This window comes from Heteronotia binoei, chromosome 8, assembly GCF_032191835.1.
Source record: "Heteronotia binoei isolate CCM8104 ecotype False Entrance Well chromosome 8, APGP_CSIRO_Hbin_v1, whole genome shotgun sequence".
Lineage (NCBI taxonomy): Eukaryota > Metazoa > Chordata > Lepidosauria > Squamata > Gekkonidae > Heteronotia > Heteronotia binoei.
Genome location: NC_083230.1, coordinates 122,001,243 through 122,029,137, shown reverse-complemented (window position 1 = coordinate 122,029,137; position 27,895 = coordinate 122,001,243). Strand labels below are relative to the sequence as shown.

The window sequence follows — 27,895 nt, the reverse complement described above, 5'->3', positions numbered from 1 at the left end:
TGGCCTTGGGTCAGCCATAGCTCTGGCAGAGGTTGTCCTTGAAAGGGCAGCTGCTGTGAGAGCCCTCTCCAGCCCCACCCACCTTACAGCGTGTCTGTTGTGGGGGAGGAAGGTAAAGGAGATTGTGAGCCGCTCTGAGACTCTTCGGAGTGAAGGGCGGGATATAAATCCAATATCTTCTTCTTCTTCTTTCCTCTCAACCGCTGGGGGTCTCCACAGATCATTTTGATACTCTGAGGGCTGATCAACAAAATGTCATGATGTGATGTCACCCCAGAGTGGGAAGTGACTGGTGCTTGCACAGGGGACAACCTTTACCAATTAATCTTGAGCTCTACCCCCGCACAGGCACGCTTACAATCCCCGGCCCCTTTTTTGCCCCTGTCCTGAGTGACTCCGTGACTGCGCACCGTGCTTTCCTTTCCTATTTTCCCGGCTGCGATTGATAGGATCCTTCATTTTCCACTCCAGAAAATTATCTCTTTCCTTGCAAGGTCATGGAGAGCAAATTCAGTCTCCTTGTTATAATTAAGGGTTGAATTCAGCCGAGATTTCCCCTCAGCAGAACGGGAAATCGGGGAGGGGCTGAGGGTCAGCGGTAGAGCATCTGCTTGGCATGCAGAAGGTCCCAAGTTCAATCCCTGGTATCTCCAGTTAAAAGGACCAGACATGAGGCAATGGGAAAGACCTCTGCCTGAGATCCTGAAGAACCATGGAGTGAGGCTGTGGCTCAGCGGCAGAACATCTGCTTGGCATGCAGAAGGTCCCAGGTTCAATCCCCAGCATCTTCAGTTAAAAGGACCAGGCAGGAGGTTATAGGAAGGACCTCTGCCTGAGACGCTGGAGAGCCAGGAAGTGGAGCAGTAGCTCAGTGGTAGAGCATCTGCTCAGCATGCAGAAGGTCCCAGGTTCAATCCCCGACATCTCCAGTTAAAAGGATCAGACAGGAGGCGATGGGAAAGACCTCTGCCTGAGATCCTGGAGAGCCATGGAGTGAGACCTCCAGGTGAGGTCTAACCAAAGCAGAGTAAAGCGATATCATCGCTTCACGTGATCTAGTCACTATACTTCTGTTGATATAGCCCAAAATTGCACTTGCCTTTTTAGCCACCGCATCACGCTGTTGACTCATGTTCAGTATATGGTCCACTAAGACCCCTAGATCCTTTTCGCGCATACTACTGCCAAGACAAGTCTCCCCCATCTGTCAGCAAAGGGTTCACTGAAGTTTCAAAATAATCAGACTTGTCTTTTTTCCAAAGCTAAGTTTCATTTATTGATTACAACAATGTTACTCTCTACTAAGGGAGGATTGAAACTGATAACGGGTAGTTCCAACTCTTGATATTTATACATACACTTCAAAAGAATGGGCTTTAAACTAGTTCCCATAATAAAAGGCATTTGGCCCTGCAAGTAACTTCTTCCCATGCCGGCTTATCAGTTGCCGGGGACGGCCGGTCTCTCCCCCCTGGTGGTGTCCTTGCTTTGCTCGGGAGGCGCCAGCGAGGCGAGCTTCGCATTTTTGCACATCAAAGGTTGTGCTGGCCTCCAGGGCCCTGGCACCTCCGTTCCCACCCTACCTCCTTCTCTTGCAGGGCTCAGGTGTTAGTGGCACAATGGTTTATTTCAGCATAGGGTTAGTAAATGCAATACAGTAATAACTTCAATGAGACACTTCTGACACCATCCTATAACCATGCATGAAGCAATGGAACCCAGAAGCAAGTATTTGGTGGGTGGGGGAGGAGTAAGAAAGAAAGCCCCATGGTGCAGAGTGGTAAACCTGCAGTACTGCAGTCCAAAATCTCCGCTCGCGACCTGAGTTCGATCCCGGCGGAAGCTGGGTTCAGGTAGCCGACTCAAGGTTGACTCAGCCATCCATCCTTCCGAGGTCGGTAAAACGAGTACCCAGCTCCGGCCTACTGTCAGCTCCAAAAGATTGTCTATGTCAGGGGGGTGTGGCGTAATATGCAAAGGAGTTCCTGCTGCAAAAAAAGCCCTGCTCGACTCTGTTTGCTCCTGGGGACCTGTCCATGGTGCTGACCATTTGCAGCTCCTTGATTTGCCCCGTGGCGCAGAGTGTTAAAGCTGTAGCACTGCAGTCCTAAGCTCTGTTCACGACCTGAGTTCGATCCCCGGCGGAAGCTGGGTTTTCAGGTAGCCAGCTCGAGGTTGACTCAGCCTCCCATCCTTCCGAGGTCGGTCAAATGAGTCCGCAGCTTGCTGGGGAGAAAGCGTAGATGAACGGGGAAGGCAAGGGCAAACCACCCCGTAAAAAGTCTGCCGTGAAAACGTTGTGAAAGCAACGTCACCTCAGAGTTGGAAACGACTGGTGCTTGCACAGGGAACCTTTCCCTTTTCTCTGTTCCATCCCAGGCTTCCCCACCTGGAGCCGGACAGCGCTGCATTTCCAGCGGTCTGCTGACCAGCACTAAGTGGGACTTGAATGTCATCCTAACCCCTTCACACGAGGAGGGATTAATCCCAACAAATCCTCTTTTTGTCTGAAGTCTGTGGAATGTCCCTTTCTCTTTCTTCCTCTTAGCTATGTAATTGCGGCATGCGCTGGAAAGATACACTATCTCCTGGCTGGGATATAAAGAATTCACAGCAGCCCATCTCTTGAGTTAGCATTTACTGCTTCCGAGGGAAGGCGAGATAAAGTTAATGGGATTTCCTCCCTTCCCCCCCCCCCCAAGGAAAAAGCCGTCTTCCTCTTTCCTGAAGGTAAGACGCGTGGCCAATTGGATTGGAGCCCTTGTGTAGCAAGCTCTGCTGACCTGTGAGTGAGGGAGACAGAATGGAGGCAGTGCAGACAAGCCAGCCGTTTTCATGAAGAAGAAGAAGGAGGAGGAGAAGGAGCAGAAGGAGGAAGAGGAGGAGGAGAAGATGGAGGAGGAGGAGGAGGAGATGGAGGAGGAGGAGAAGATGGAGGAGATGGAAAAGGAGGAGGAGAAGGAGAAGAAGAAGGAGAAGAAGAAGGAGGAGGAGAAGGAGAAGAAGGAGGAAGAGGAGAAGAAGATGATGATGAAGATGACGATGATGATATTGGATTTATATCCTGCCCTATATTCTGAATCTGATTCAGAGCGATCAGAATCAACCTTACCTTCCCCCACACACACACACACACAACAGACAGCCTGTGAGGTGGGTGGGGCTGAGAGGACTCTTACAGTAGCTAGCCTTTCAAGGACAACTCCTATGAGAGCTGTGGCTGACCCAAGGCCATTCCAGCAACTACGAGTGGAGGAGTGGGGAATCAAATCCAGTTCTCCCAGATAAGAGTCTGCACACTAAACTGTTACACCAAACTGGTTCTCAAGAAGATGATGATATTGGATTTATTGATACTGATGATGATATTGATGATGAAGATGATAATATTAGATTTATATCCCACCCTATACTCCGAATCTGAGAGTTTCAGAGCAGTCACAATCTCCTTTACCTTCCCCCCGCCCCACACACAACAGACAGCTTGTGAGTTAGGTGGGGCTGAGAGGACTCTTACAGCAGCTGCCCTTTCAAGGGCAACTCCTACGAGAGCTATGGCTAACCCAAGGCCATTCCAGCAGCTTCGAGTGGAGGAGCGGGGAATCAAATCCAGTTCTCCCAGATAAGTGTCTGCACACTTAACCGCTACACCAGACTGGTTCTCCAGAAGAAGAACCCTGACTGTTCCCTGGAAGGTCAGGTGCTGAAGCTGAAGCTCAAAGACTTTGGCCACCCAGTGAGAAGGGAGCACTCCCTGGAGAAGACTCTTGAGAGTCCCTTGGACTGCAAGAAGATCCAATCAGTCAGTCCTAAGGGAAATCAACCCAGACTGTTCCCTAGAAGGTCAGATACTGAAGCTGAAGCTCAAATACTTTGGCCACCAAATGAGAAGGGAGCACTCCCTGGAGAAGACTCTTGAGAGTCCCTTGGACTGCAAGAAGATCCAATCAGTCAGTCCTAAGGGAAATCAACCCAGACTGTTCCCTAGAAGGTCAGATGCTGAAGCTGAAGCTCAAATACTTTGGCCACCAAAGGAGAAGGGAGCACTCCCTGGAGAAGACCCTGATGCTAGGAAAGACAGAAGGCAAAAGAAGAAGGGGACGGCAAAAGAGGAGATGGCTGGACAGCGTTCCTGATGCAACTAACATGAATTTGAGCAGACTTCGGAGGACGGTGGAAGACAGGAGGGCCTGGCGTGACTTGGTCCACGGGGGTCGCAAAGAGTCGGAATCGACTATGCGACTGAACAACAACAACAGCTAGAAGATGGCAGCCCTAGTTGGAGGCGTTAGTCTGTGCTCCACAGACTCACGAGGGCTGCTGGGCCTTGGAGGACCAAGCTCTCTGGGAAGTGCCCCTGAGCTAAAGGAATCACCACCGAGCGGCGGAAGGAGAATGTGATGAGCCATCAGCCAGTTCAAGGAGGCTTGCGTTTGCTGGAGCAGCAGGCAGAAGAAATGCAAAGGCCTTTTCTGTCTGGGAGAACAAAAGAACTCCCAAGAAAACCAGAAAATCAAACGCACAGTATTGTCGGGGCTCGTCCTTTGCGGAGTGAGCGGATTTCCCCCGTTCTGTTTTTTTATTGTTCCACAAGTTTTACCTTTCCCCCCTTTCCGAATGAGGTTTCAATAGAAGAATTTTTCCTAACCAGAGCACGTACGACGCGCTATAGATTTCGCGTCCTTGTGTTCAATTGTATTGCCCCCACGCACAGAGTCCCCGGCATACATAGGTGCAACAATGGAATGCCGCAGCTAAGCAATACTGATGCGATTGCGTTCCAGGTTGCGTCGAGATTCTTTTTGGTGGGGGTTTTACAGATGTCCTCATGATCTCGAGCACATGGGTAAAGTGCCGTGCTCCAAAAATGGCCCTAAAGTCATATCAAGATTGCCTCCCCCCCCCCCCCCCGCTTTACACCATTTTACCAAAGAGCAGCAAGAATTGCCCTAAAAATTGCTGGTCAGAGCTTGGGAGTTAAACAGGGTAAGCCCTTGTTAGTACTCGGATTCGAGACAGAAGAAGAAGAAGAAGAAATTGGATTTATATCCTACCCTGTACTCTGAATCTCAGAGCAGTGCACAATCTCCTTTACCGTCCCTCCACCACAACAGACACCCTGTGAGGTAGGTGGGGCTGAGAGAGCTCTGACAGAAGCTGCCCTTTCAAGGACAACTCCTACAAGAGCCATGGCTGACCCAAGGCCATTCCAGCACCTGCAAGTGGGGAATTAAACCCAGCTCTTACAGTAGGCCCTGTACTAACAGCAGCAGCAGAAGAAGAAGAGATTGGATTTATATCCCGCCCAACACCCTGAATCTCAGAGTCTCAGAGCAGTCACGATCTCCTTTATCTTCCTCCCCCACAACAGACACCCTGTGAGGCTGAGAGAGCTCTGACAGAAGCTGCCCTTTCAACAACAACTCCTATGAGAGCCATGGCTGACCCAAGGCCATTCCAGCAGCTGCAAGTGGAGGAGTGGGGAATTAAACCTGGCTCTTACAGTAGGCCCTGTACTAGCAGCAGCAGCAGCAGCAGCAAAGGGACTCGAACCCAGCTCTTGCAAGTAGGATCAGATTGAAGAAAAGCAATTTGCCATTTTGAACTATGAGTGAGTGGGTGAGTCTCTGGGGGAATCAGATTGCTATCACAGAGGAACCAGCACAAGCCAACAGGAGTGAGATAGAATGATGGGCAACTCCCAGGTGGTGAAGAAGAGGAAGAGGAGGAGTTTGGATTTATACCCCGCCCTTCACTCGGAGTCTCAGAGTGGCCGACAATCTCCTTTCCCTTCCCCTCCCCACAACAGACACCCTGTGAGGGATGTGGGGCCAAGAGAGCTCTGGAGAGAACAGCTCTGTGAGAAGTTATGACCTGAGAAGTTACGATCTGATGATGGTCTGGACCATTCAAGTCCGGGCATAAAATATGCAGAGGTCATTTTGTCATCACCTGCCTCTGCTTTGCAACCCTGAGCTTCCTGGGTGGTCTGATCCAGCAGGGCTCTTCCGATGTTCTTATCAGGGGAAGGCCTTGGCCTCTCTGCCCTGTTGTTGGCCCTCCAGAGAAACTGGTTGGCCACTGTGTGAGACAGGAGGCTGGAATAGATGGACCCTCACTGGTCTGATCCAGCAAGGCTCTTCTGATGTTCTTATGAAGGCCTCAGCCTCTCTGCCCTGTTGTTGGCCCTCCAGAGAAACTGGTTGGCCACTGCGTGAGACAGGAGGCTGGACTAGATGGACCCTCACTGGTCTGATCCAGCAGGACTCTTACATTCTTATGAAGGCCTCAGCCTCTCTGCCCTGTTGTTGGCCCTCCAGAGGAACTGGCTGGCCACTGTGTGAGACGGTATAATGGACTAGACCAGGGGTGTCGAACTCATTTGCTATGAGGGCCAAATCTGACATAAATGAGATTTGGTCGGGCCGGGCCATATCAGGCTGGGTCGTTTGTGTTCCTATTTAAGATTAGGTAGCAGAGATACAAACTTTATAAAGGACACAGACAAACACAATTTTGTTTTTGTTTTAAAAACCCTTAAAATAAAACATGCTTAAAACATTAGCACTCGGTCTCAAAGCTACTTTCTTTGTATCTCTCCCATGGGATCGAGGAAACTGGGCAAAGGAAGCTCTGGATCTTTCCTTCCTTCCCCAGGGGACCAGGCGGGGGAGGAACCTCAGCCAATAGAAGGAAGAGAGGCTTGGCTCAGTAGCTTTGCTGTGGGATTGAGAGAGCCTGGCAAAGCAAACTCTGCCTCCCCTCCTTCCTCCTCAAGGGAGGAGCCTCAGCCAGTGGAGAAAATAGAGGGTTTTTGCTCTGTAGTTCCTGTGCGATTGAGCAAGCCTGGCAAAGCAAGCTGTGATGCAGAAGGGAGCAAAAGAGAGGGAGAAGGAAGCAGATGACAGCCAGTTGACAGATGACAGACAGTTGCTTGGGGGCTTGATTCGGCCCCTGGGCTGCATATTTGACACCCCTGGACTAATTGAACCACTAGTCTGATACAGCAGGGCTCTTCTAATGTCACAGTATTAATTTGAGGGAGGGGACTCATGAGTGAGCGAATGGAAGGAAGAATTCCTAATGCATTAGTGGTGCTCTGGAAACAAGTTTAGGCCATTTGGCTCTTTGAAGTTCAGGAGAGACTTGGCCAAAGATGATTTCAGATGCATCTTTAACCCTTTAAGAAACGTAAAGGTAGTCCCCTGTGCAAGCACCAGTCGTTTCCAACTCTGGAGTGACGTTGCTTTCACGATGTTTTCCCGGCAGACTTTTTACGGGGTGGTTTGCCCTTGCCTTCCCCAGTCATCAACACTTCCCCCCCAGCAAACTGGGGACTCATTTGACCGACCTCGGAAGGATGGAAGGCTGAGTCAACCTGGAGCCGGCTACCTGAACCAGATTCCTCCGGAATCGAACTCATGTCGTGAGCAGAGGGCTCCGACTGCAGTACTGCAGCTTTACCACGCTGCGCAAAAAGAAAACTGGCCTATAGTATTTCTGGTGGACAGTTTCTATTTTCCGCACTCCGTGGCCTTGCGCCTGAGATCCGACGGTCTGCCTGATCCAGTTCTAGCTTGCAAAGAAATACTCACCCTAGAGCTGGCAATCCCCAGGTGGGGGCAGGGGATCCCCCTGTTTGGAGTCCCTTCCCCCGCTTCAGAGTCATCAGAAGCAAGGGGGGAAGTGCCTGCTGGACCCTCCATTATTCCCTAGGGAGAATGATTCCCATAGAGTATAATGGAGAATTGATCTGTGGGTAACTGGGGCTCTGGGAGGGCTGTGTTTTGAGATAGAAGCACCAAATTTCCTGCATAGCATCCAATGCCTCTCCTCAAAAGGCACGCCAACTTTCAAAAACTTTGGACCAGGGGGTCCAATTCTATCAGCCCCCAAAGAAGGTGCCCCTATCCTTCGTTATTTCCAATGGAGGGAAGGCATTTAAAAGGTGTGCGGTCCCTTTAAATGTGATGGCCAGAACTTCCTTTGGAGTTCAGTTATGTTTGACACACCCTTGCTGCTGGCTCCACCACAAAGTCCCCAGATATTTCTTGAATTGGAGCTGGCAAACCTAAGTCACCCAGCTTTGCTCTTGGCCTCCGAGATGAAGCTAAAGGCCAGATCTCTTGCTGCTCATCTGGCCAGAGAGTGACCCGCCGGTTCTCTTTGCTTCGGTTCAGCAGCAGGCCAAGCAACAGCCCCTTTCCTCACTTTGGCATCTGATCAACAGCTGCTGCTCCGAGCCGGATTGCAAAAGCCAAGCACGGGTTTTGCAAACACAATTTAATTATGCAATAAGGGAATTGCGGGAGCGGCACAAAATTAGCCGCGCGGGCCTGGCGTTTCACCATTCACAGCGCAAACAGAGTCTGCAGGTGAGGTCCCCTTCTTTGCTGTTAGAGCCAGTTTGGTGTAGCGGTGAAGTGTGCGGACTCTTATCTGGGAGAACCGGATTTGATTTCCCGCTTCTCCACTTGCACCTGCTGGAATGGCCTTGGGTCAGCCAGAGCTCTCTTATCTGGGAGAACCGGGTTTGATTCCCCACTCCTCCACTTGCAGCTTCAGGAATAGCCTTGGGTCAGCCAGAGCTCTATTATCTGGGAGAACCGGGTTGGATTCCCCACTCCTCCACTTGCAGCTGCTAGAATGGTCTTGGGTCAGCCAGAGCTCTCTTATCTGGGAGAACCGGGTTTGATTCCCCACTCCTCCACTTGCAGCTGCTGGAATGGCCTTGGGTCAGCCAGAGCTCTCTTATCTGGGAGAACAGGGTTTGATTCCCCACTCCTCCACTTGCAGCTTCTGGAATGGCCTTGGGTCAGCCAGAGCTCTATTATCTGGGAGACCCGGGTTGGATTCCCCACTCCTCCACTTGCAGCTGCTGGAATGGCCTTGGGTCAGCCAGAGCTCTCTTATCTGGGAGAACCGGGTTGGATTCCCCACTCCTCCACTTGCAGCTTCTGGAATGGCCTTGGGTCAGCCAGAGCTCTCTTATCTGGGAGAACCGGGTTGGATTCCCCACTCCTCCACTTGCACCGGCTGGAATGGCCTTGGGTCAACCAGAGCTCTCTTATCTGGGAGAACCGGATTTGATTTCCCGCTTCTCCACTTGCACCTGCTGGAATGGCCTTGGGTCAGCCAGAGCTCTCTTATCTGGGAGAACTGGGTTTGATTCCCCACTCCTCCACTTGCAGCTTCAGGAATAGCCTTGGGTCAGCCAGAGCTCTATTATCTGGGAGAACCGGGTTGGATTCCCCACTCCTCCACTTGCAGCTGCTAGAATGGTCTTGGGTCAGCCAGAGCTCTCTTATCTGGGAGAACCGGGTTTGATTCCCCACTCCTCCACTTGCAGCTGCTGGAATGGCCTTGGGTCAGCCAGAGCTCTCTTATCTGGGAGAACAGGGTTTGATTCCCCACTCCTCCACTTGCAGCTTCTGGAATGGCCTTGGGTCAGCCAGAGCTCTATTATCTGGGAGACCCGGGTTGGATTCCCCACTCCTCCACTTGCAGCTGCTGGAATGGCCTTGGGTCAGCCATAGCTCTCTTATCTGGGAGAACCGGGTTGGATTCCCCACTCCTCCACTTGCAGCTTCTGGAATGGCCTTGGGTCAGCCAGAGCTCTCTTATCTGGGAGAACCGGGTTGGATTCCCCACTCCTCCACTTGCACCGGCTGGAATGGCCTTGGGTCAGCCAGAGCTCTCTTATCTGGGAGAACTGGGTTTGATTCCCCACTCCTTCACTTGCAGCTGCTGGGATGGCCTTGGGTCAGCCATAGCTGTCCTTGAAAGGGCAGCTGCTGTGAGAGCTCTCTCCAGCCCCACCCACCTCACAGGGTGTCTGTTGTGGGGGAGGAAGATACAGGAGATTGTAAGCAGCTCTGAGTCTCTGGTTCAGAGAGAGGGGCGGGGTATAAATCTGCAATTCTTCTTCTTCTTCTTCATAAAAGGTGACATTGAGGCTTGAGGCTGTCTGAGATATGAGCAAGTGTCAGCCTTTTGCAAGGGCTAGGGCAGGGGTGTCAAACTCATTTGTTATGAGGGCCGGATCTGACATAAATGAGACTTTGTCGGGCTGGGCCATGTGCGTTCCTGTTTAAGATTAGAAAGCAGAGAAACAAACTTTATAAAGGACACAGACAAACACAATTAAAGATTTTTAAAAAAAAAAAACCACCTTAAACCATGATTAAAACATTACCACTCATTGGTCTTAAAGGTGCTTTCTTTGTATCTCTCCCATGGGACCCAGGGAACTGGGCAAAGGAAGCTGTGGATCTTTCCTTCCTTCCCCAGGGGACCAGGAGGGAGAGGAGCCTCAGCCAATAGAAGGAAGAGAGGCTTGGCTCAGTAGTTCTGCTGTGGGATTGAGAGAGCCTGGCAAAGCGAGCTCTGCCTCCCCTCCTTCCTCCTCAAGGGAGGAGCCTCAGCCGGTGGAGAAAACAAGGTTTTGCTCTGTAGTTTCTGTACAATTGCTGTAGTTCCTGTGCAATTGCTATGCAAGTGCAATTGTAGTTCCTGTACAAAAGCCTGGCCAAGCAAGCTGTGATGCAGAAGGAGGCAAGAGAGAGGGAGAAGGAAGCAGAGGACAGCCAGTTGCTCGGGAGGGCTGATAGGAGCCCTCCGGGGGCCTGATTCGGCCCCTGGGCTGCATGTTTGACATCCCTGGGTTAGAGTGTTGAAATGGGATCCCGGAGTGCTAGGCTCGAATCCCCACTCTTCCATTTAAGCCTGTAGGATGATGCCAGACTCTAGGTGTGACCTGGGGATCCCCTGGAATTACAGCTCATCTTCAGGCTACAGAGATCAGTTTCCCCTGGAGAAAAGGATACTTTGGAGGGTGGACTCTATGGCCTTGTGCCCCACTGAGGTCCCTGTCCCCCCCCCCCCAGCATCTATCCCCAAATCTCCAGGAGTTTCCCAGTCTGGATCTGACAACCCTAACCCCCCTCCCTAACCCATCCCTTGCCGGCGGACAGGGGAGACCGACAACCCTTAACATATATATGAACCTATGAAGCCGCCTTCTTCTGAATCTAACGGTCAGGAAGTTCTTCCTAATATTGAGCCGGAAACTCTTTTGATTTAATCTCAACCCATTGGTTCTGGTCCTACCTTCCGGGGCCACAGGAAAAAATTCCACCCCATTCTCTATATCAGGGGTGGCCAACGGTAGCTCTCCAGATGTTTTTTGCCTACAACTCCCATCAGCCCCAGCCATTGGCTATGCTGGCTGGGGCTGATGGGAGTTGTAGGCAGAAAAACGTCTGGAGAGCTACCGTAGGCCACCCCTGCTCTATATGACTTGAAGGGCAGTGGTCCCCAACCGTTTATGGCACCAGGGACCAGTTTTGTGGAAGGCAATATTTTCACGGACTGGGTGGGGGATGGTTTTGGGATGATACGATTGTGCACTTTATTTTGGTGTAGTGGTTAAGTGTGCAGACTCTTATCTGGGAGAACCGGGTTTGATTCCCCACTCCTCCACTTGCAGCTGCTGGAATGGCCTTGGGTCAGCCATCGCTCTTGCAGGAGTCGTCCTTGAAAGGGCAGTAGACATTTCCCTCCCCCCCCCCACGCTTTCTAAAACGGAGGGAGGGTCTCCAAACCAGGGAATCCCCTGCCCCCTCCCTCTCACACACACACAAATACTTACTGGGTCTTGTTCCTGCAGAACTTTACTTGCTCTGAAAACGAAAGCAAAAGAAAGGGAGGGGCCATTCTCTGAGAAAACTGTTACTGACTCTTTCCCTTGAAGCCCTTCCTGTTTCCTGCTTCCTGCTCATCCTTAAAGGCACACATTTTAAAAACGGACCTGTTTGCAGGTTTCTAAACCTGCAGGAGCAATAAAACTACATGATGGCTGTGGGGGCGGGGCTTCTCCCTGAGTTGGATCCCCAGTGGAAGCTGAGTTTTCAGGTAGCCGGCTCAAGGTTGACACAGCCTTCCATCCTTCCGAGGTCGGTAAAATGAGTACCCAGCTTGCTGTGGGGGGGGGAGGGGAAGCGTAGATGACTGGGGAAGGCAATGGCAAACCACCCCATAAAGAAGTCTGCCGTGAAAACATTAAAGCAACGTCACCCCAGAGTCGGAAAACGACTACGCATCTACGCTTTCCCCGGCATCTCCAGTTAAAAAAGGACCAGGCAGGAGGTGATGGGAAAATCCTCAGCCTGATGCTCTGAAGAGATGCTTCTGGTCTGAGCAGACAATACCGGCCCTAATAAACCAAGGTTGAGGCAGCTTTGTGTCTTCGTGTGTGTTCAGCATGCTCTCAGGCTAACCTACCTCACAGAGCTGTTGTGAAGATAGAATGGAGAAGGGAAGAATTCTCTACCTTTATGTCATTAAAGGAAGGTCAGGATTGAACATATGAAGCTGCCTTCTGCTCACTCAGATCCTCGGTCCATCAAAGTCAGTCTTGTCTACTCAGACTGGCAGTGGCTCTCCAGGGTCTCAAGCGGAGGTTTTTCACATCTATTTGCCTGGACCCTTTTAGTTGGTGATTCCGGGGATTGAACCTGGGACCTTCTGCTTACCAAGCAGATGCTCTACCACTGAGCCACCGTCCCTCCCCTGCTCTCCAGGGTCTCAAGCGGAGGTTTTTCACACCTATTTGCCTGGACCCTTTTGAGTTGGAGATGCCGGGGATTGAACCTGGGACCTTCTGCTTACCAAGCAGATGCTCTACCACTGAGCCACCATCCCTCCCCTGACTGGCAGTGGCTCTCCAGGGTCTTCAGCTGAGGTTTTTCATGCCTACTTGCCTGGACCCTTTTTAGCTGGAGATGCCGGGGATTGAACCCGGGACCTTCTGCTTCCCAAGCAGATGCTCTACCACTGAGCCACCATCCCTCCCCATAGATACATAGATAGATATACAGATATCTATATGTAGACAGGGCTTTCTTTGTAGAAAAAGCCCAGCAGGAACTAATTTGCCTATTAGGCCACACCCCCTGACATCACCATTGTTTCACATAGGGCTTTTTGTAGAAAAAGCTTGGCAGAACCTCGTTTACATATTAAGCCACACCCCCTGGCACCAAGCCAGCCGGAACTGTGTTCCTGTGCATTCCTGTTCAAAAAAAGCTCTGTATATAGATATCTACATAGATAAGAACATATGAAGCTGCCTTATGCTGAATCAGGCCCTCGGTCCATCAAAGTCAGTCTTGTCTACTCAGACTGGCAGTGGCTCTCCAGGGTCTCAAGATAAGGTTTTTTGTGCCCACTTTCCTGGACCCTTTTGAGTTGGAGATGCCGGGGATTGAACCTGGGATCTTCTGCTTACCAAGCAGATGTTCTACCACTGAGCCACCGTCCCTCCCCAACATATATGAACATATGAAGCTGCCTTCTACTGAATCAGACCCTGGGTCCATCAAAGTCAGTCTTGTCTACTCAGACTGGCAGCGGCTCTCCAGGGTCTCAAGATAAGGCTTTTTGTGCCCACTTGCCTTGGACCCTTTTGAGTTGGAGATGCCGGGGATTGAACCTGGGGCCTTCTGCTTACCAAGCAGATGTTCTACCACTGAGCCACCATCCCACCCCATTTCAAAAAGTTGTTAAATAAATTTGTGGTCTTGTTCCTCGTTTATTTACAAAACTTGCTGTTCCCATTTATTTACAAAACTTGCATCGTTTTCTGCCCCTGCGAGGGCCACCGAGGCGGCCAACAATTTTAAACAGACACAATAAAACCACATTCGAAAACCGTTAAAATCGACTCCCCCTCAAACAAGCAAAACCAGATTTGAACATATATGAACATATGAAGCTGCCTTATATGGAATCAGACCCTCAGTCCATCAAAGACAGTATTTGTCTACTCAGACTGGCAGCAGCTCTCCAGGGTCTCAAGCTGAGGTTTTTCACACCTACTTGCCTGGACCCTTTTTAGTTGGGAGATGCCAGAGATTGAACCTGGGACCTGCTTACCAAGGAGAGGCTCTACTACTGAGCCACCGTCCCTCCCAGTCGGGTTAGCTTTAAAACACAGGTTTTAAATCGTATACAAGAGAGAGTTAAAACACAAAACATAAAAGGAAGAAGGGATCATTAACGTAATGCCAGGTTAAACCAAGAAGTTTGGCATCGTTATGGGTAGTGAGAAGGCGTTCTGGACATGCTCAGAGGTGTTCCAGCTTGTTACAGAACTCCCATACAATTCTGGTCACCACACCTCAAAAAAGATATTATAGCTTTGGGAAAAGTCCAGAAAAGAGCAAGAATGATTCAAGGGTTTGAACACTTTCCCCATGAAGAAAGGTTAAAATGCTTGGGGCTCTTTAGCTTGGAGAAACGTCAACTGCGGAGTGACAGGATCGAGGTTTACAAGATTATGCATGGGACAGAGAAGGTAGAGAAAGAAGGACTCCCCCCCCCCTTTCTCACAATATGAGAACTCATAGGCACTCAATGAAATTGCTGAGCAGTCAGGTTAGAACAGATAAAAGAAAGTCCTTCTTCACCCAAAGGGTGATTAACATGTGGAATTCACTGCCACAGGAGGTGGTGGCAGCTGCAAGCATAGCCAGCTTCAAGAGGGGATTGGATAAACATCTGGAGCAGAGGTCCATCGGTGGCTATTAGCCACAGCGTATTGCTGGAACAGGGATGCTCTGTATTCTTGGTGCTTGGGGAGGGGGGCAACAGTGGGAGGACTTTGGGTGTCCTGGCCCCACTGGTAGACCTCCTGATGGCACCTGGGTATTTTTGGGCATTGTGTGACACAGAGTGTTGGACTGGATGGGCCATTGGTCTGATCCAACATGGCTTCTCTTATGTTCTTATGCGACACAGAGTGTTGGATGGGCCATTGGTCTGATCCAACATGGCTTCTTCTATGTTCTTATGTGACACAGAGTGTTGGACTGGATGGGCCGTTGGCCTGATCCAACATGGCTTCTCTTATGTTCTTATGGCCCCACTGACGGACCTCCTGATGGCCCCTGGGTTTTGGCCACTGTGTGACACAGAGTGTTGGACTGGATGGGCAACTGGCCTAATCCAACATGGCTTCTCTTATGTTCTTATGGCCCCACTGGTGGACCTCCTGATGGCCCCTGGGTTTTGGCCACTGTGTAACACAGAGGGTTGGACTGGATGGGTCATTGGTCTGATCCAACATGGCTTCTCTTATATTCTTATGTCCCAGATTGGATGAGCTCCTGGGAAGCCAGCTGCTATGTGCAAAGAAAGCCTCTCTCCCCCTCCACCACCTCTAGCAGCTTTGTTGTCCTTCTTCTGCTGGGGGAAATGACCTGTGGTTCTTGTCTTTTCTCCAGAATGGCGGCAGGCGAGCGGGGCCAGAATGATCCTTCAAGATGAGGACCTCACGACCAAGATTGAAAACGACTGGAAGAGACTCAACACCCTCGCCCACTATCAGGTAAGGTGGCCGGTCTTAGGATTTTGCTTTCTAGAGAGCTGAAATGGCGCTCCTGCAGTCAGGAAGGACTGCGGCTCAGTGGCAGAGCTTCTGCTTGACATCCAGAAGGTCCTGGGTTCAATCCCCGGCATCTCCAGTTAAACGATCGAGTCGTGAGCGTGATGTGAAAGACCTCTGCATGAGGCTAAAAAGGCAAACGCCATTTGGGAAGAGGTACTGTATACTATTAACAGCCCCGTGGCGCAGAGTGGTAAAGCTGCAGTACTGCAGTTGGAGCCCTTTGCTCACGACCTGAGTACGATCCCAGCGGAAGCTGGTTCAGGTAGCCGGCTCCAGGTTGACTCAACCTTCCATCCTTCCGAGGGCGGTAAAATGAGTACCCCGCTAGCTGGGGGGGAAAGTGTAGATGACTGGGGAAGGCAAGGGCAAAACACCCCGTAAAAAGTCTGCCGTGAAAACGTTGTGAAAGCAACGTCACCCTAGAGTCGAAAACGACCGGTGCTTGCACAGGGGACTACCTTAACCTTTAAGCTCTGCTCACGACCTGAGTTCGATCCTGGCAGAAGCTGAGTTTTCAGGTAGCCGGCTTGAGGTTGACTCAGCGTTCCATCCTTCCAAAGTTGGTAAAATGAGTCCCCAGCTTGCTGGGGGGAAAGTGTAGATGACTGGGGAAGGTAACAGCAAACCACCCCGTAAAAAGTCTGCCGTGAAAATGTCCTGAAAGCAATGTCACCCCAGAGTCAGAAACGACTGGTACTTGCACAGGGGACTACCTTTACCTTTACCTTTTACTTTTACCTTTTTACCAGTATACTAAACTGAAAATGTGGTGCCTCTAACTCGAGCAACAGCCCCCCCCCCAGAGCCCGAGATACCCACGGATCAATTCTCCATTAATAACCTATGGGGAATTGGTCTGCATAAGGAATAATGGAGTGCCCAGCAGACATTTCTCTCCCCCCCCCCCCACTGCTTTCTGATGACCTTGAAGCGGAGGGAGGGTTTCCAAAGCAGTGGATCCCCTGCCCCCACCTGGGGATTGGCAACCCTACCCCCCCATTTTGTCTCCCTCCCTCAGAAGCCCCAATTGCACTCTAACATCTGAAAACTTGCTGCCCCTCTGCCCCTGTGGGCGAATACACAACAGCTTCTGCTGCCCCCTCTCCTCTCCTCTCCTCTCCTCTCCTCTCCTCTCCTCTCCTCTCCTCTCCTCTCCTCTCCTCTCCTCTCCTCTCCTCTCCATTTCATGTTAACACGCAGGGTTCTCCAGAGAGTTGGAGGCATTTCCCTTCAGGAGAGAAAGCATCAATCTTCTTCCCCGCTTGGCTGGAATTAACTCCGGCCCTTCTCTTTATCTCATCTCCGCTCCCAATCTGTTTCTAATCTGCGGGCTGACATTTCATCCGATGCTATCGCGTGGGGAGGAGCGCAGAGGGAGCGGGGGGGGGAGCAGCAGCTCCATCCCCTCCTGGGGATACTTCAGATGGAGCATCGCCAGGTGAGGGGAGGGATCGATAAGAGGCAGACGGGCAGGGGGCAAACGGGTGGGCGGGAAACCGGACACAGAGACGTTTCTGCTCAGACTCCAGCTTCAAGAGGAGACTGGATAAACATATGGAGCAGAGGTCCATCAGTGTCTCATAACCGCAGCGTATAGTTGGAACTCTGTCTGGGGCAGTGATGCTCTGTAGGCAACATAGTAATTTATTTGTGTTAAGCCATAGGCCATTACAAACAAAAAGAAAATCACACAGATAAAATGTTCAGGTGGAACTATATATATCTCTATCTCTATCCATCTATCTATCTATCCATCTATCTATCTATCCATCTATCTATCTATCTATCTATCTATCTATCTATCTATCTATCTATCTATCTATCTATCTATCTATCTATCTATCTATACCTATATAGATATAGATATATATAAATGAGACAAATTGTGAAAAATACATCAAAAGATATAAGCGAATACAAAAAACCGCATGTGAAACAAACCAGGGCAAAATAGACCATAAAATAAGAACAAATATTGCGATCACAGAATAACAGCAAAACAGTGGTTAATTAGCACCAGTACAAACAGCTTTGGCCTGTAATTTCTTCGCTGCTAGGACATACAATGCCATACTATGAGAGATATTGGCATAGATGCTCTGTATTCTTGGTGCTTGTTGTGGGGCCACAGTGGGGGGGGCTTCTAGTATCCTGGCTCCACTGATAGACGTTCTGATGGCACCTGGGTTTTTTGGCCACTGTGTGACACAGAGTGTTGGACTGGATGGGCCGTTGGCCTGATCCAGCATGGCTTCTCTTGTGTTCTTATGTGACACAGATTGGTGGGCTGGATGGGCCATTGGCCTGATCCAACATGGCTTCTCTTATGTTCTTATGTGACACAAAATGTTGGGATGGATGGGCCATTGCCCTCATCCAGCATCGCTTCTCTTTTGTTCTTATGTGACACAGAGTGTTCGACTGGATGGGCCATTGGCCTGATCCAATATGGCTTCTCTTATGTTCTTATGTGACACAGAGTGTTCGACTGGATGGCCCATTGCCCTGATCCAGCATAACTTCTCTTATGTTCTTATGTGACACAGGGTGTTGGACTGGATGGGCCATTGGCCTGATCCAGCATGGGCTCTCTTATGTAACACAGAGTGTAGGACTGGATTGGCTATTGGCCTGATCCAACATGGCTTCTCTTATGTTCTTATGTGATACAGAGTGTTGGACTAGATGGGCTATTCACCTGATCCAACATGGCTTCTCATATGTTCTTATGTGACACAGAGTGTTGGACTGGATGGGCCGTTGGCCTGATCCAACATGGCTTCTCTTATGTTCTTATGGCCCCACTGACGGACCTCCTGATGGCCCCTGGGTTTTGGCCACTGTGTGACACAGAGTGTTGGACTGGATGGGCAACTGGCCTAATCCAACATGGCTTCTCTTATGTTCTTATGGCCCCACTGGTGGACCTCCTGATGGCCCCTGGGTTTTGGCCACTCTGTAACACAGAGTGTTGGACTGGATGGGCCACTGGCCTGATCCAACATGGCTTCTCTTATGTTCTTATGGCCCCACTGGTGGACCTCCTGATGGCCCCTGGGTTTTGGCCACTGTGTAACACAGAGTGTTGGACTGGATGGGTCATTGGTCTGATCCAACATTGTTTCTCTTATGTTCTTATGTGACACAGAATGTTGGACTGGATGGGCTATTGGCCTGATTCAACATGGCTTCTCTTATGTTGTTATGTGACATGTTGGACTATATGGGCTATTGACCTGATCCAGCATGGCTTTTCTTATGTGACACAGAGTGTTGGACAGGACGGGCCATTGGCCTGATCCAGCATGGGCTCTCTTATGTTCTTACATGACACAGAGTGTTGGACTGGATGGGCTATTCACCTGATCCAACATGGCTTCTCATATGTTCTTATGTGACAGAGTATTGGACTGAATGGGCCACTGGCCTGATCCAGCGTGGATTCTCTTATGTTCTTATGTGACACAGAGTGTTGGACTGGATGGGCCATTGGCCTGATCCAACATGGCTTCTCTTATGTTCTTATGTGACACAGAGTGTTGGACTGGATGGGCCATTGGCCTGATCCAACATGGCTTCTTTTATGTTCTTATGTGACACAGAGTGCTGGACTGGATGGGCCATTGGCCTGATCCAACCTGGTTTCTCTTATGTTCTTATGTGACACAGAGTGTTGGACTGGATGGGCCACTGGCCTGATCCAACATGGCTTCTCTTATGTTCTTATGTGCCACAGAATGTTGGACTTGATGGGCTATTGGTCTGATCCAACATGGCTTCTCTTATGTTCTTTGCGGTCCATTATATCCATAAAACTGCGCTATGTTGACTGTCACGTTCTCAGGGCACAGGCAGGAGGTAGTCTAAAGCTGGTCCGAAGTCAAAGTTCAGGAAGTAAAGCAGGAGCCAAGTCACTACAGCAAAATCACAAATGAGAAGCAGAAGTCAGTGTCCAAAGCCAAAGGGTCAGGGTGCGAAGGAATTCAAACCGGTCAGGAACTGGAATCAGGAAGGAGCGGGGATGTAAGCCAGGGAATCAACCTGTTGCTTCCACGAGGTTGCCAAATCCCGGGTGTGAGTTGTATGGGAGCCTCAATCAGCCCGCTCCCTGGTGGCTGTAATCCTCCTAGAAGTCAGGGCTAAGAGATCAGTAGCATTGGCGTGCTGCGTGCCTGCATTCTGCCAGTGTTTTCCGAAGACGGCTACGCATTCTTGAGATGGGAGGGGGAGAGCTTGGAGGAGACTGATTATCAACAGCTGGCGCCCCGGTCCCTGGAATGTGGGGGAGAGTGATTGATGTGCCAGCTTTTGGTTCTTCCTGGTCTGTTAACCCTTCCAGCTCCCTCTCCTCATGTCACTGACTGATATAACAACCGAGGGAGGGAGGTTAGGCTGAAAGAATGTGACTGGCCCGAGGTCTCCCAGCGGGCTTCCATGGCATGAGTCAGGATTCAAACTTGGACTTTCCCAGATCCTAGTCTGACAAGTTCTAACCACAAAGTAGGAGTTCAGTAGTACCTTTAAGACCAACAGAATGTTATGTAAGCTTTCATGTCCATGCACATGTCATCAGACAGTGGAATGTGGTACAGTGAGCGGAGTTACACATGGTTGGTGGGCAGTGGTACAAAGTTAGAGGAGACTGATTATCAACAGCTAGCAGGAATTCTAGCAGGAGCTCCTTTGCATATTAGGCTACGCAGCCCTGATGTAGCCAATCCTCCAAGAGCTTACAAATCTCTTTTTTGAAAGCTCCAGGAGGATTGGCTACATCAGGGGGGTGCGGCCTAATATGCAAAGGAGCCCCTGCTAGAATTCCACCCCTGTTTAGAATCCAATGCAAGGTGGTACAAAGGTAGACTCCAATGGCAAAATAGTGAAGTTAACAAACTGAAAGAACATTTGATTTGGGTAGCATTAGCGTGAGAAACCAATAAAACAGTCCCACGTCAGAATGGGAGAATGATGGTGAGAGTGTCGTAAGGCAATAAATGAAGTCTGTTAATTGTTCAATTGCTCGCATGTCTGGGTTGAACTGAAGACATGTCTTTCCCTGAGATGTTCCTGTCAACCTAATTTACTTTTTGACATGTAACATACATTATAAACATCATTCTAGTTTGCCGTTGGAAAAAAAGAATATGGTGGGTTTAGTATATCTAATGAGATAAACAGCCAATATCCGTTATTTAAGTATGTCAATACAAAAAACACTATTCTGACACAATATTCAAAAAGAGAAATATATTGGAATATTGTGGACAGGGCTTTTTTCTTTTTTTTTTGGTAGCAGGAACTCCTTTACATATTAGGCCACACACCCCTGATGTACCCAAACCCCTAAGAGCTGGAGAGTCAGTTTGCTGTAGTGGTTAAGTGTGCAGACTCTTATCTGGGAGAGCCGGGTTTAATTCCCCACTCCTCCACTTGCAGCTGCTGGAATGGCCTTGGGTCAGTCATGGCTCTCGTAGGAGTTGTCCTTGAAAGGGCAGCTTCTGTCAGAGCTCTCTCACCCCCACCTCCCTCACAGGGTGTCTGTTATGGGGGAGGAAGGGAAAGGAGACCGCTCTGAGATTCAGGGTATAGGGCGGGATATAAATCCAATTTCTTCTTCTTCTTCTGCTGCTGCTGCTGCTGTTAGTACAGGGCCTGCTGTAACCTCCAGGAGGATTGGCTGCATCAGGGGGTGTGGCCTAATACGCAAAGGAGGTCCTGCTAGAATTCCTTACAGGGCTCTTCGTACAGGGCCTGCTGGAAGCTCCAGGAGGATTGGCTGCATCAAGGGGGTGTGGCCTAATAGGCAAAGGAGGTCCTGCTAGAATTCCTTACAGGGCTCTTCGTACAGGGCCTGCTGAGAGCTCCAGGAGGACTGGCTACATCAGGGGTCTGTGGCCTAATATGCAAAGGAGGTCCTGCTAGAATTCCTTACAGGGCTCTTCGTACAGGGCCTGCTGAGAGCTCCAGGAGGACTGGCTAAATCAGGGGTCTGTGGCCTAATATGCAAAGGAGGTCCTGCTAGAATTCCTTACAGGGCTCTTCGTACAGGGCCTGCTGAGAGCTCCAGGAGGACTGGCTACATCAGGGATCTGTGGCCTAATATGCAAAGGAGGTCCTGCTAGAATTCCTTACAGGGCTCTTCGTACAGGGCCTGCTGAGAGCTCCAGGAGGACTGGCTACATCAGGGGTCTGTGGCCTAATATGCAAAGGAGGTCCTGCTAGAATTCCTTACAGGGCTCTTCGTACAGGGCCTGCTGGAAGCTCCTGGAGGATTGGCTGCATCAGGGGTGTGTGGCTTAATATGCAAAGGAGGTCCTGCTAGAATTCCTTACAGGGCTCTTCGTACAGGGCCTGCTGAGAGCTCCAGGAGGACTGGCTACATCAGGGGTCTGTGGCCTAATATGCAAAGGAGGTCCTGCTAGAATTCCTTACAGGGCTCTTCGTACAGGGCCTGCTGAGAGCTCCAGGAGGACTGGCTACATCAGGGGTCTGTTGCCTAATATGCAAAGGAGGTCCTGCTAGAATTCCTTACAGGGCTCTTCGTACAGGGCCTACTGAGAGCTCCAGGAGGACTGGCTACATCCGGTGTGCATGGCCTAATATGCAACAGGGTTTGTGCTACAAAAAAAGCCCTTAGCCCAATGGCTCTTAGAGGGGTGCCGTTATGGAAGGAAGACAGCCCACTCTGGAAGAATAAGGTAGCCTTTCACTGGCCTGAGGCTCCCCTCGGCTTCACTGCATCCCTGTCTCCTGCCCTCCCAGAGACTCTGAAAGCTGCACATCTGATTCTTACGTCACCAGTCATATGACCCTCAGTCTCGATAGGATGCTGTTGACCCTCCCCTGTTCATACGAGGGATGAGAAGACTTGCGCGCAGATGTTAAAAAACCACCTTTCCCTGGCTCCATGGAGGACTGGTTAATTAGCATCTCTGAGATGCTTTGAAGATGAAGGCACTCCGTGTTAAGTGCTAATTATTGTTATTGCTGATAGGAGAGCTGGTGAAGACCTCCCGCCCCCTCCCCCCTCCCTTTCTTCTTTCTGGAGCTACATGCTCATCAAAGATGTTCCCGATACCCGCAGCTCTTGTCCCTGGCTCATTATTCCTCATTGTTTCGCTGGCTTTTTGAAGAGGGAGCTCTGAGAGGGCCTCTGTAATGAACTGGAAGGTTTCCCAGCCTTTGGAGAGCTGTTTCTGAGCTTCGGTTGGGATGGCTTCTTCTCTTGTGACCTACATTGTGGCTGGGTGGTGGGAGCTGGTGCTTTTTGTTTCTCTACTCTTTTTTTTCTATCTCAGCACCAAGGAAGCAAGCTTAGGAAGCGGCAAAGTTAGCTCTTTACATAACAACATAAGAGAAGCCATGTTGGATCAGGCCAATGGCCCATCCAGTCCAACACTCTGTGTCACATAAGAACATAAGAGAACCCATGTTGGATCAGGCCAATGGCCCATCCAGTCCAACACTCTGTATCACAGAAGAACATAAGAGAAGCCATGTTGGATCAGGCCAATGGCCCATCCAGTCCAACACTCTGTGTCACTTAAGAACATAAGAGAAGCCATGTTGGATCAGGCCAATGACCCATCCAGTCCAACACTCTGTGTCACTTAAGAACATAAGAGAAGCCATGTTGGATCAGGCCAATGGCCCATCCAGTCCAACACTCTGTGTCACACACTGGCCAAAAAAACAGGTGCCATCAGGACGTCCACTAGCAGGGCTTTAAGAAAATAAGAGAAGCCATGTTGGATCAGGCCAGTGGCCCATCCGGCCCAACACTCTATGTCACATAAGAACATAAGAGAAGCCATGTTGGATGAGGCCAATGGCCCATCCAGTCCAACACTCTATGTCACATAAGAACATAAGAGAATCCATGCTGGATCAGGCCAGTGGCCCATTCAGTAGAACACTCTGTGTCACATAAGAACATAAGAGAAGCCATATTGCATCAGGCCAATGGCCCATCCAGTCCACCACTCTATGTCAGATAAGAACATAAGTGAAGCCATGTTGGATCAGTCCAGTGGCCCATCCAGTCCAACACTCTGTGTCACATAAGAACATAAGAGAAGCCATGTTGGATCAGGCCAATGGCCCATCCAGTCCAACACTCTGTGTCACATAAGAACAAAAGTGAAGGCCTGTTGGATCAGATCTGTGGCCCATCTAGTCCAACACTCTGTGTCACATAAGAACATAAGTGAAGCCATGTTGGATCAGGCCAACAGCCGATCCAGTCCAACTGTCTGTGTCACATAAGAACATAAGTGAAGCCATGCTGGATAAGGCCAATGGCCCACCCAGTCCAACATTCTGTGTCACATAAGAACATAAGAGAAGCCATGTTGAATCAGGCCAATGGCCCATCCAGTCCAACACTCTCTGTCCCATAAGACCATAAGAAAAGCCTTGTTGGATCAGGCCAGTGGCCCATCCAGTCCAACACTCTGTGTCACTTAAGAACATAAGTGAAACCATGCATATGACACCCAGCTCAATCTGTTGATGGTCGGCCATGCAGATGCCGCTCTGGAACATGTGACAAGGCACTAGAAGCTGTGGCTGGATGGTTGCAGTTAAGCCAGCTGAAACGTAATCCAGCTATGACGGAGGTCCTGTACCTGAGCTGAGGGGGGCTAAGATCAGACATCTGTCTCCCCACCCTGGGTGCTGCTTCTCTTGTGCCATCGCAGAAGGTGCGGAGTCTGGGCGTGACACAGGATTTCTCCCTTTCCATGGAGGCCCAGGTCACAGCAGTTGTGCGATCTGCATTTCATCATCTTCGGCAGGTCAAACAGATAGTGTCCTATCTGACCCCACCCCCTCATGACTTAGCTACAGCGATCCATGCAACGGTCACTTCCAGATTGGACTACCGTAACTCGCTTGTCCCTGAGGCTGATTCGGAAACTCCAACTCGTGCAAAATGTGGCTGCACGGCTAGTAACTGGACTGCCTTTTCGGGCAGGCCGTCGGCCGATGCTGTGCACATTGCACTGGTTACCAATTGAGTATCGAATCCGCTTCAAGGTTTTGGTATTGACTTTGAAAGCCTTACGCGGCCTGGGACCGACATATTTGCGGGGCCGCCCCTCCCCATACGAGCCCCGAAGACTGTTGCAATCGGCCAATCAATATCTTCTGGCCATTCCTGGCCCAGGGGACGTCCGGCTTGCCTCGACCAGGGCCAGGGACTTTTCGGTCCTTGCCCCGGCCTGGTGAAATCAGCTCCCTATGGAGATCCGGGCCCTACTGGATTTACTTCCGTTTTGTAGGGCCTGCAAGTTGGAGCTGTTTCACCAGGCCTTCAATTGAAGCATTCTACTGCTTATATAATCTATTATGGGCTACAAAATTACAATGAGTCGGAATATTTGTTTTACCTGAACTATGTGCCTGCCCGCCTATGTATATTTTTTGTAGCTGTATTTTATTGGTATATTATTGAGCCATTACTGTGTTTTAATTGTCTTATTGCGACTGTGATCCGCCCTGAGCATGTACGGGAAAGGACGGAATATAAATTGGCCAAATAAATGAATAAAAATAAATAAATGCTGGATCAGGCCAGTGGCCCATCCAGTCCAACACTTTGTGTCACGCACTGACCAAACCCCAGGTGCCATCAGGAGGGCCACCAGCAGGGCCATAAGTACACAAGAGAAGCCATGCTGGATCAGGCCAGTGGCCCACACTGTCCGACACTCTGTGTCACATAAGCACATAAGAGAAGCCATGTTGGATCAGGTCAATGGTCCATCCAGCCCAACACTCTGTGTCACATAAGAACATAAGAGAAGCCATGTTGGATCAGGCCAATGGCCCATCCAGTCCAACACTCTGTGTCACAGAAGAACATAAGAGAAGCCATGTTGGATCAGGCCAATGGCCAATCCAGTCCAACACTCTGTGTCACTTAAGAACATAAGAGAAGCCATGTTGGATCAGGCCAATGACCCATCCAGTCCAACACTCTGTGTCACTTAAGAACATAAGAGAAGCCATGTTGGATCAGGCCAATGGCCCATCCAGTCCAACACTCTGTGTCACACAGTGGCCAAAACCAAGGTGCCATCAGGAGGGCCACCAGCAGGGCCATAAGAACATAAGAAAAGTCATGCTGGATCTGGCCAGTGGCCCATCCAGCCCAACACTCTGTGTCACATAAGAACATAAGAGAAGCCATGTTGGATCAGGCCAGTGGCCCATCCAGCCCAACAGTCTGTGTCACACAGTGGCCAAAACCAAGGTGCCATCAGGAGGGCCACCAGCAGGGCCATAAGAACATAAGAAAAGCCATGTTGGATCAGGCCAATGGTCCATCTAGCCCAACACTCTGTGTCACATAAGAAAAGCCATTTTGGATCAGGCAAGAGGCTCGTCCAGCCCAACACTCTGTGTCACATAAGCACATAAGAGAAGCCATGTTGGCTCAGGCCAGTGGCCCATCCAGTCCAACACTCTGTGTCACATAAGAACATAAGAGAAGCCATGTTGGCTCAGGCCAATGGTCCATCTAGTCCTACACTCTGTGTCACATAAGAGCATGAGAAGCCATGTTGGGTCAGGCCAATGACCCATCCAGTCCAACACTCTGGTCACACAGGGGCCAAAAAAGCCAGGCACAATCAGGAGGTCCATCAGTCGAGCCAGGACCTTAGAAGCCCTCCCACTGTTTCCCCCCACCCTCAAGCACCAAGAATACAGAGCATTACTGCCCCAGACAGAGTTCCGCCAATACCCTGTGCCTAATAGCCATTGATGGACCTCTGCTCCAGATGTTGATCCAATCCTCTATTGCAGGGGTGGCCAACGGTAGCTCTCCAGATGTGTTTTGCCTACAACGCCCATCAGCCCCAGCCAGCATGGCCAATGGTCGGGGCTGATAGGAATTGTAGGCAAAAAACATCTGGAGAGCTACTGTTGGCCACCCCTGCTCTATTGAAGCTGGTTATGCTTGTAGCCACCACCCTCCTTTGGCAGTGAATTCCACATGTTAATCACCCCTTGGGTGAAGAAGTGCTTCCTTTTATCCGTTCTCACCCGATTGCTCAGCAGTTTCATGGCGTGCCCACGAGTTCTTGTATTGTGAGAAAGGGAGAAAAGGACTTCTTTGTCTACCTTTGCCTGGTATCTCTTTGCCTGGTATCCCCTTCTCTTTGGCAGGAGTTGTGGCTCAGTGGAAGGGTCTCTGCTTGACATGCAGAGGCTCCCCAATTCAATCCCTGGCCATCCCAGTTTTAAAAGGAGCCAGGCAGTCGGAGATGTGAAAGGTCTCAACCTGAGACCCTCGAGAGCCACTGCTAGTTGGAGTAGACCTTGATAAACCAATGGGTCTGATTCAGTAGATACCCTGGCAGGGGTAGAATTCTAGCAGGAGCTCCTTTGCATATTAGGCCACACACCCCTGATATAGGCAATCCTCCTGGAGCTCTCAGCAGGCCCTGTACGAAGAGCCCTGTAAGGAATTCTAGCAGGACCTCCTTTGCATATTAGGCCACACACCCCTGATATAGGCAATCCTCCTGGAGCTCTCAGCAGGCCCTGTACGAAGAGCCCTGTAAGGAATTCTAGCAGGACCTCCTTTGCATATTAGGCCACACACCCCTGATATAGGCAATCCTCCAAGAGCTTACAAGGCTCTTTTTTGTAAGCTCTTGGGGGATTGGCTACATCAAGGGGGCGTGGCCTAGTACGCAAAGGAGCTCCTGCTAGAATTCCACCCCTGTACCCTTGTGTGGTCAAGAGTAGAGAGCATCTCCTCTGTTCAAGGAAACAAGTTTTGGAAGGGACAAGGTTGGTTCCTCCTGGTTTCACCCTTCTCCTTTTTTGGAGTGTGTCCTGTGATTTAGCGGTAGGGCATCCGCTTTGCAGGCAGAAGGTCCCAGGTTCAATCCCCAGCGTCTCCAGTCAGAAAGATCAGGTAACAGATGATTTGAAAGGCCCCTGCCTGAGACCCTGGAGAGCTGCTGCCTTTCTGAGTAGACAATAATGACCTTTTATTTTTGGTATTTTTATATGCATGCGACTGCATGCACATGTTATGATCGGACATAAATGAGACCTTGTTTGGCCGGGCTGTGTGTGTACCTATTTAAGATTAGGTAGCAGAGATATAAACTTTATAAAGGACACGGACACAATTATAGATTTTTTTTTTTTTTAAACCTTAAGACATGCTTAAAACGTTAGCACTTGATGGCTTAAAGGTGCTTTCTTTGTATCTCTCCCATGGGATCCAGGGAACTGGGCAGAGGAAGCTCTGGCTCTTTCCTTCCTTCCCCAGGGGATCAGGAGGGGGAGGAGCCTCCGCCAACGGAAGGAAGAGAGGCTTGGCTCAGTAGCTCTGCTGTGTGATTGAGAGAGCCTGGAAAAGCAAGTTCTCTCCCCCCCCCCCTTCCTCCCCAAGGGAGGAGCCTCAGCCCATGGAGAAAACAGAGGCTT

General features: G+C 50.2%; 1 protein-coding gene across 1 annotated transcript in view; it reads left to right on the top strand.

The window, feature by feature from the left end:
• Positions 1-27,895, top strand: part of PLXNA4 (plexin A4) — a 930,623-nt gene that overhangs the window by 820,212 nt on the left and 82,516 nt on the right. Inside the window, exon 25 of the mRNA XM_060246008.1 lies at positions 15,285-15,388. Coding sequence (XP_060101991.1) covers positions 15,285-15,388 — 104 coding nt within the window. The remainder of the gene's footprint in view (positions 1-15,284; positions 15,389-27,895) is intronic.